At 37.9% G+C, this 9,719-nt stretch overlaps 1 protein-coding gene across 3 annotated transcripts in view; it reads left to right on the top strand.

Annotated features, from left to right (window-relative positions):
• beta4GalT7 (beta-1,4-galactosyltransferase 7) overlaps positions 1–9,214 on the top strand; it is a 23,126-nt gene extending 13,912 nt beyond the window's left edge. Inside the window, exons 6-10 of one of the 3 annotated variants that reach the window (XR_011399601.1) lie at positions 126–349; positions 859–1,005; positions 2,442–2,571; positions 3,460–8,753; positions 8,840–9,214. Coding sequence is in view for 1 of the 3 variants with exons in the window: in XM_027362824.2 (XP_027218625.2) it covers positions 126–349; positions 859–1,005; positions 2,442–2,571; positions 3,460–3,648 (690 nt within the window). In the remaining 2 variants the exon portion in view is untranslated. Of the gene's footprint in view, positions 1–125; positions 350–858; positions 1,006–2,441; positions 2,572–3,459; positions 8,754–8,835 lie in introns of those variants that run through there. The other 2 variants (XR_011399600.1, XM_027362824.2) reach the window with 2 other exon arrangements.
• The last annotated feature ends 505 nt before the right edge of the window (positions 9,215–9,719 follow it).

The following is a 9,719-nucleotide window of genomic DNA, read 5'->3' as shown; positions in this document are numbered from 1 at the left end:
CAATTTTTATTTTTTGGAAAATCAGATTATAACTTGAATTGTCTCTTAAAAAGTGCCCTAGCAAGGAGTAAACACATATAATTGTAGGACCTTTTCCCTTCTCTTTCTCTCCCTTGCTCTCTTAGGTGGACAATCTTCGCTTTAACAGAGCTTCATTGCTGAACATCGGCTTCAAGGAGTCCATGGACACCTGCGACTACATTGCCATGCATGACGTGGACTTGCTGCCCATGAATTCAGCCTTGACCTATGAGTTCCCAGAGGAAGGCCCCTATCATGTGGCGGCTCCGCACCTGCACCCCAGATACCACTACCCAACTTTCATTGGGGGGATCTTGCTCGTCAACAGGTTGGTATCAGCAGTAGGGGGAGAGGGAGAGTGAGAAAAAGGAGGAGGAGGAGGAGGAAAAGAAGACAGAGGAGATGGAAAAGGAGAGAATAACAGACAGGGATAGGGATAGGAAGTAAAGGAAAAGAAAGAGGCAGAGGATAGACAGAAAGTTGAGAGGGAGAAGAGATAAAGAGTGGTAAGAGAGAGATTAGAAGATGAAGAAATGCTAAAAGGGAAGGTAAAAAGTGAGTAAAGTGTGGGAAAGTATCAGAAAAGAGGTGAAAATATATATAGGCATATATATATACATAGGCATATATATATACTCAGGTAAAGTGTGGTAAAGTATCAGAAAAGAGGTGGAGAGAAGAGAGAGGAGAAAGAGGAGAGGATAAGAGGGAGATAGGAAGGGTAAGGGAGAGTGAAAGGAAGAGAGAAGAGGGGAGAGGGAACTTTCACCTGCTTTTCCATCTCCTTGTTGAGTAACATAGGACACAGATACCCTCATGAAACCTCCTCTCACCCAGGGAACATTTCCGACTGGTGGACGGCCTGAGCAACAAGTACTGGGGTTGGGGGCTAGAAGACGATGAGTTCTACGCCAGGCTGAAGGAGGCCAAGCTCACTGTCCGACGCCCAGGGAATCTCACCACAGGGACCAAAGACACATTCAGGTAAGTGCTTCTCGGATTTTTGGCGCTTGTGAGCCATGAGGTGGTATGATGCAGCATCTCTTATTGTTGGATTCAGCTTGCGCTCACTTGCTTCTGTGGATAAGACCCATCAGATTCTTTGGGTTGTCTGTATGTAAGAATAGGTATACATACCATTGTCAGTAAGCTGCCATGTTCAGGAATCACACATTGCATGTGCTTTCACTTCATATATCTAGCTTAGGTTCTAGCTTTATTTATTTATTGAAAGGATGAGGCTTGGGGGCAAAACCCCTGGGGAAGGAAGTGTTTTAGTTAATATGGTGATGCTTGAGGATTCTCAGAATGGTTAATGGTTAAAACAAAAAATTGTGCCCAATAACATAGGTCAACCAACATTATGATAGAGTATTATGGGGCAAAGGGTTAAAATGAGTTAATAATTAGGACAAAATATGTTAATTGCCAAAGGTTGTAGAGTGCTAGTGGTTAGTGTGGTAGTGAAAAGGGTAAAGAGGGAAGATTAAACAAAGTACAAAGGCTGTTCAGGACTGACACAGAGTCAGCCTTTTATCATTTCAGCACTACTCTTACATCTTAGAAAGTGGATAGAAGAAAGTGATAAAGAAGAGAAAGAAAAGGAAAGGGGGAGAAGAGAAGACTATGCAAAATTAGTTAGCTGAGGCGAGGGCTGAGGTCCGAGCCCTCAGTCTCCGTCTTCCAAGCCCCCACAACAACGAGCAAGGGCCTGGGGGGTTAGGTTCTGGCTCCTCACATTGGTTATATTACCCGTACGCTCCCCAGCCTAGTTTCAAAAGCTAGTTAGCAATGTGAAGCTTGATTAGCCTCTATTATAATTTTTATTTCTAGGCTCCTTCATTTAGCAAGAGAGAGAATGAATTTTCTAATAATCATGGACCAGAATAAAATATTTACCTATAATATTCATCATTAGTCTCTTTGCAACATCCATTTTCTGTTATAAGATCAATGGATGGTGTGTTAGAAATCAGTGCAAACTCTTTCCTTTCTTTCTTTCTTCCCCCCCCCCCCCTTTTTTTTTTCTTTTTTTTTTTTTTTTTGCTGGTACTGTAACTCAGACTCAGGGATATGACAAATTTCTGTTAAAATCATGTAACTCTAGACCATGGCTTATTACTGGGTCAGATGATGAGGATGATTACAACTATAGATATGATTATTGTGATGGTTATAATTAAGGTGATAGTGATGATGGTGATAGTGATAGTGATGGTGGTGATAATGATAGTGGTGGTGATAGTGATAGTGATGGTGGTGATAATGATAGTGGTGGTGATAGTGATGATGATCGTGATACTTATGGTGATGGTGATAATGAAGATGGTGACAGTCATGAAGGTGATGATAATGACAATGGCAGTGGACTGATGTGCAGTAGCTTTAATTTCTCTAATGATGCATTATCTCCATGCCAGGCACATTCATGACAGACGAGTTCGGAGGCGTGACATGATCAAGTGCTACAACCAGCAGGAGGTGACGCGGCGCAGAGACCGTCAGACTGGCCTATCGACCATCCGCTACCATATCCAGAGCAGAAAGGAGGTCAGTCTATGTTATTCTCAAAGTTTCTGGAGGGAACTCATGTTGTACGAAAGCAGGCAGGCAGGCAGGCAGGGTCCCAAACACTTAAAACTGCCCACTGTAGATTCTTGCTTTGGATAAAGGACGAATATTGTTTTATGCCCCCCCCCCCCCTTCCTTTTTTTTTATTTATTTATTTATTTATTTATTTTTAATGATTCCTTCTTGTGAGACTTTGAAAAAAATGGATGAATACTGTGAAAAATCACCTCTTGAAAAGATACAAGGAAAAGAATGAATGAATGTAATGAAAAAGAAAAGACAAAAGGTAGATTCTTTTAATGACTTATTATTATTAATGATATTATTATTATTTTCTTATAGCCAGTTCTAGTTCACTCAAAAGTAAGGCTAACAAATATTAGTACTGTAGGCTCATGGTTTTTATGTGTTATGTAATGTAAAATTGCCTTATTCGGGCGAATTTTGTTGAACTCTTCAAAATTATTGGCCCTTTTTAAGAATTCTTTGCTTTAGGCATGGTGATGTTTGCAGCAATTCTGTTAATATCTATACCATTTTATTTTATGAAGTGTGTTTCAGAAATTACTTCATTTTATACATTTGAGGCCTTAGTAGTGTTTGAGAAAGATATTAGATGTAATAACATGTAAATTGCATTTATATATATGTATTTTTTTTATTACATGGCGATCAGAAGTGGCGGAAAGGGCTGATAGCACTTAATGTTGTGCTGTTATTTCCTCCTACATCTCTCAGATTTTTTGGTGTTCACATGATATACGCCTTTTTTTTTCCAGCAGTTATGTATGTTTGTTTCCGAGGATGATCAAGAAGAAAAATATTACAAAACAGTATTCTACACTGAGTCTTCTGTTTACATTTCAGATGACGATCGAAGGCGCTCCGCTCACCATCCTCAATGTCATCCTGGAGTGCGACCGTAACGTGACCCCTTGGTGTGACTGCACAGAAAACGTAGGCAACACGAAGCCCCTACAACACAAATCAGAAAATCGAGATGATGTGATTGTGCCCAAACTGGACCGGAAAAAGCACATCAGTCACGATGGATAGGGCTGGAGAACTGGGGAAGGGAGGGGAGGGGAGGGGGGGATAAGGAAGTATTAGGGCACTCTTGCATACTTGTTTCAGTAGCTTTGATAGTCTTCAACCGTCATCATTGTTTAGGACCACATCCGGGAATCATTAAAGTCAGCATTTCACTTCATTCAGCGCCATATATGTTAGCCTTCATAGAGTGACATCTGGGGAAGGAGTCAGCCATTTTCCTCGATTTGTAAAGGTTGTTGCAATATAGTAGTGAGTAGATTTATATTATGATGTAAGTGTATTGTACATTTATTTTTATTTGTTACAGATATCCTTATTTAGTTGTTTACGTGGCAGGAATGTGAAAAGATTGTATATGAAAAGATTTTACGATGTAGAAAGACTGTACTAAGCCTTGTGCAGAATTTAGAATTGTTTACCTATACACAGGTATGCAGGTAAGCAAAATATGGAAAGGAAAAAAAAAAAAAAAATCATTTCCAGCAGTCCTGTGCAGAAAAAGCTGAAATGGGAATTTTTGCTCTGTTTTCACTTGGTCTACCGAGATTATTGCATCCAGCAGTTGGCTGCTTGAACTAGTGAGAAAGCCTTTATATTTTGGGTCCATAAATTTGTAGGCTAAAATGAGTGGAAGGCTACTGTATGCATGCACAAATTCTCTCTATATGAAAAGTAAAGACAACAATATTGATCTTGTTCCACATACCCCTTGATTGATATCCTGCCACTTTCATGTTAATACCAGTTATCATGAGAAGTTCATTGTTCGTGACATTTGCGCTTCTAAGTTACTTTTGTTGATCATGCATAACCGTGATACCAAGTGTTGGCATTTTAACTTTCCAAGGATCAGATTAACCTTCCACACCAGATGAACTTCGCCGTTTTCAGATTTACATTCCAGTCATCAGGGTAACTCTCGAGACATGAGACAGATTATCCTGTTGTCAGATTTGCTGTCCTGTGGTCAGATAAGTATTCAGACATCTCATTACCTTTCCTATTGCCAGATTTAGGTTTACACAGTATGTCATTTTCGTCAAACTAAAACGTGTGGTGTAAAAGTTTCGGATTAACATGCGTCAATTCACGTCATTTCCCTCACATTTACACTTGTTTGTGCGGATACATTTTTCTGATGATTGTCTCCCAGAAGTACTGTTGTGATACTGGCAATTTATGTGCACTGATCATACTGAGGGCTCATGCAGTTGAACTATATCATTTCAGTACTAGGGTCATTCTTTCTCACTGTATTCATATTATAGCTACCAGGGATTTTGCTCTTGTACTGATAACACAGTGACATCTACAGATGCATTATCATGTGAATGAAGTATTATGTAAATGAATTATCATCTGGTGGTCAATTTCAGAGGACATAGGCTTGGGTGTTATATGTATTATATACTTGTTTGTGTGTGTGTGCCTGTGCGTGTGTGTAAGAATGAGTACAGTAGCTAGGTTCATTACAGATAATTACACAAACTCCTAGCAGCACAACACGTACCAAACAACAATTGCATATAACGCCTTTACAATATGCAGACAAGGACACAGATTAACAACTATGTACAAAATCACGAACAATCAAATTGACATTAATAAGCAAGGTTACTTACACTATGAAAACACATCCATTGCATGAAACGCCCACAACCAGAAATAAGTGACATACCACTCTAGTACAGACTCCCTCATACACACACACTTTCCACGCACCATTCGTGACTGGAATAGGTTCCCTTGACACACAGTACACAGACAGCAGACACCTTCCATAAACTTACACTACATCTCAAGCCTAAAACACCAAGGCTTCACTACCTTTACCCCTTTTCTATCCCCCAACAACCAACTCTTTACATAAGTGTGAGGTGTGCTAACTCTTAGCATCCTACACTTCAACCTATGGAGATTAAGATTTGTCTATCTCCATGTGTTAAACACAAAGCAATTTTATTGTGAAACTGTGAAGGTTAATGGTGAAACAAATAAATGTGCTAGACATCCAAAGTTATATAGCACACTGGGAAAATATTTTGGTGAAAAGGGTAAATGAGTTAAGGCTTAGTATGAGAGTGTTAAATGACAAAGGGAAATGATTGGGAAAAGGGAAAATGGTAAAGAAGGGGTGTAAATGATGTATGTCAGATGTTAATAAAGGAAAGGGTTAAGGGTGAAGGGTGAAGGGTGATGGGTGATTGGATGGAATGGGCTGTATCTGTTGTTGGGGAAGCTATAGTAACATTGCTTTAAGGAAAAACTGGTAAAAGAGCCATTATGAAATAATAAATGGGAAATACAGGTAGAGACAGCTGTTGTAGTAGTAGCAGAAGAGTCTAGGGGATGAGATATGGGGACGGGAAGGAGGTGAAGTATCAGGAAGAGCGTCAGGAGGGGAGGAATCTGGAGGATGATACTGTTGCGCCAGAAGGGATTTACGCAAGTATCTAGGTGGGAGAGGCAAGGATAATGGAGAATGAAAAGGGAATGGTGTACATGGAGGAGGAAAGGAGAGGGGTTTGTTGGGAAAGAGTAGGAGGAAGAGGGGTAAAAGAAACTGAACTCAAAATGAAATAAGACACCAAAGTTCTTTCTATGTGGCACGAGGTTACCCTTTTCCCTCTTTTATAAAACAGAAATAGCAAGAGGATTGTTGTTGCATTACATAGCAAATGCAGAATGAAAAGGATACAGGTATTGTTGGATTAAACAAGGGCTTCAAATTTCTAGGGATTCAAAGTCTTCTGTGGGTTTTTGTAGCTATTATTATTTTTCTTTTATGAGAAACCAATTTTGATGTTAGAAAGAGGATTACCTGTTCAGTGATTGTCTTAACTTTGGCCATGGTTAGTGTACATGTGATTTTGAGTGTGTCCTCTTTGAAACGTGTTTGTATAGGCGAGGATGTGTTAGTTGTATTAGTATTATTCCTGAACCTTGTTTTTATTACATATTTGTAGACATTTTGGTCATTTTTGGCCCGAGAGTTGATACCCACTGATTGATTTTCTTCTGTTTTGGGGGATCAATTATAACCTTTATATTTATGCACTAAGCCAGGGCTTTGAATGTTATAAAGAATGATTCAGCTTTTAAAGGTACTTTATGGGAAGACTAATGTTTTAATAGACACTGATAATCATATTGTCAAGTGGTTATGGTCATACTGTGAAAAAATTTGCTTTCTTATTTCTTCTTTGTTGGTGAATAGGAAGTAGATGATGATTGCACTTACGATACATGAACTATGGCTTCATTTTTAAGATTCAACAAAATACATACACAAATTCAAAGTTTCAATGGCATATTTTCCCCCTTGGCAGTTGACTGTTACTTTTGTTGCTATGTATAACATTACAAGAAGAGGTAATGTATATTTTGGTGTACAAGGCCTACTGTAGTGTATTGCAAATGATTATTAAGGGGAATGTGAAGAGAATGTTGTTAGTAGTTTTTTTCTTTTTACATACATATAAGGAACACTGATACTTACTTAACTTACTTGTATAGAAAGAAGAAAAAATATTAAATGCACAAAATTACCCATTTAGATGTTAAGTATCATCCACTTTTAGAATATATTTACTGAGAAGAGACTTAAACAGAGGACCCATGTTTGGTATTGCACAAAGAAATGCATTTAATTATATTACATATATGGTATATGTTTAACATGTGAACATTTTCACTGAATTCTGTAACCAGCTTCAACTTTTGAATGCTTTGTCCTAACCAGCATCATAGCAACAAGGCCTTTCTCTCATCCCAATTCTAGCAGTGCACTAGACCTAAATCACCTATCACTAAGCCAACACGCTGGCATGGAAAACTTGCTGAACTTGGGAGATTTCTAATTATTTTTACATGTCCTGTCATATCTCCCGAGGATTTAGGTCCAGACGCTCCCAATATTCACCGAGACTGCATTTTCATTAACTTGTATTCAGAGAGCTAGAAAAAGAGTTTCTCACCATTATAGTAGTCTTTAAGCCTTTCATTAAAGAAATCAGTGTATATTAAATATTTTCAGGCAAGCATAGCTGAATATATAGGTTTTAAGTCAATTTGATAGCAATTTCTTTTTGTTATTCTGAAGTTCAGGAATATTGATGAATGATAAATATTTCAAAAGGACACTTTAGGATGTAAAGAAAGCACTGTTTGATGTGAAGTAGGAAGATGGAGGGAATTTTTACAATAGTGTAACAGAGCAGAGTATAAAAAAGGAAATAACTGTATACAACACACAGTCTCAGCATGAACACGTAATAAGTTAGTGTTCCCTTCTCGGAAAAGTATCTAAGTAAAGAAAGATTCAGACCAACTATTTTACGTGGTTTCAGAAGTATAATAAATATTTATCATCCTTCATTCTGTGTGCTGTATACGATTATTTCTCTCAAGTAGAATATGGAAATAATTTGAAATTAACTTTGTCATTATTGCTTGTTTTTTTTTTTTCTTTTCTTTTTTGCTTGATAATAATGGATAGTGAACCAATTAACAGTATTGTTATTAATTACCATAATAATCATAATGTACATATTTATTTAAGTATCATGAATTTTATTGCTAATCCCTTACTTTCGCTGTCATTCTACTAATGAGAATAGTACAAGGAAGGAGTGCACAGGAATCTCCTTTCATCTCTCACGTTAATTAATAGCAGGTTATTCTATATGCAGGTGTTTAGATTAATGCCTAATGATTGTAATTCAGATGAGTAGCAATTGGTAATCACTTTGGGCAAAAATATGTAAGGTATTGTCAGAAAGGTGGGAAAATACTTCAGGCGTATGATGGGCTCGCGTGTTTTTATGTTTTTACGGATGTTTGTTTTTTTAGGGAAGATAAAATTCCTTCCACGATGAACTGAGTTTTATGATTTATTGGTAATGTGTGCTAAAATGTGTTTGTCCGTAGGGAAAGAAAACCCTGCAGACAAATGAGGATAAATTTTCGGTTATACAAGGTGTATTTCTGTGTGATTTTCAGGAAAGGGGGAAAATTTTATTGGTATAACTGCAGTTTATGAGACTGAGGACACTTGGCAGCAAGAGTTCCATACAAACACATGCACATGTACACTCATCCATATGCAGGCAGGCAGACAGACAGACAGACAGACAGACAGACAGACAGACAGACAGACAGAGACAGACAGACAGACAGAGACAGACAGAGACAGACAGACAGACAGACAGACAGACAGACAGACAGACAGACAGACAGACAGACAGACAGACAGACAGACAGACAGACAGACAGACAGACAGACAGACAGACAGTGACAGTGACAGTGACACACACACTCTCACGTGCACACTAATGTACACACAGAGACAGGAAGCATTCAGACCAAGACAAGCATGCACCCAGAGAGAGACACACAGTTATCATTCAACCATTGACCTGGCTAATAACTCAGGATTTTTGTTTTGAAATCAACTCTTGGCTGTCTGTCATTATTGTGATTATTGTTGTTATTTTTGTTTTAAAGTGTTTGAAGAAAAGGTGCTTCTAAACTAAATATGTTTCCTGAATGAACTTGCCAAAGGAATAATATGAGTTTCTCTAACCATGCAAGTATATATATATATATCTATACATAACTATCAATCAGAATATATCTACAATGTATAGTAGATATATCTATCTTTATCTGCAGACATGCAATCACACGCATGCACATCAATATCTATTTGTATCTGCAATGTTTAATACTTACATATATCTATATCCATCTATCTTCTATCTATATATACATATCATATCACATATATAATATCAATCTATCCTTCTTTGCAGTATATACTATACAACTAGCCTTTTGCTGTTGCGTCTTATTGGTCGTGTGCCTGCATGCCACTGGGATAAGAGGAGCTTCCCACACAATATTTGTTTTGTTACCAGCCCTCACTTACAATGCAAATTATATATGAAAATGTCAGAGCAAATTCATCTAAGAAACCAAGATATTTGGCACAAGCTTGAGAGAGCCTCAATATTTTATAATCTCCCTCGGATATCTTTTTGTACCCATCACCCCCCAATCCCATGCTCATTGT

The sequence above is a fragment of the Penaeus vannamei genome, chromosome 3, assembly GCF_042767895.1.
Source record: "Penaeus vannamei isolate JL-2024 chromosome 3, ASM4276789v1, whole genome shotgun sequence".
Classification (NCBI taxonomy): Eukaryota; Metazoa; Arthropoda; class Malacostraca; order Decapoda; family Penaeidae; genus Penaeus; species Penaeus vannamei.
The sequence above is the reverse complement of the archived record's forward strand: the minus strand, read 5'-3'. Positions and strand labels throughout refer to the sequence as shown.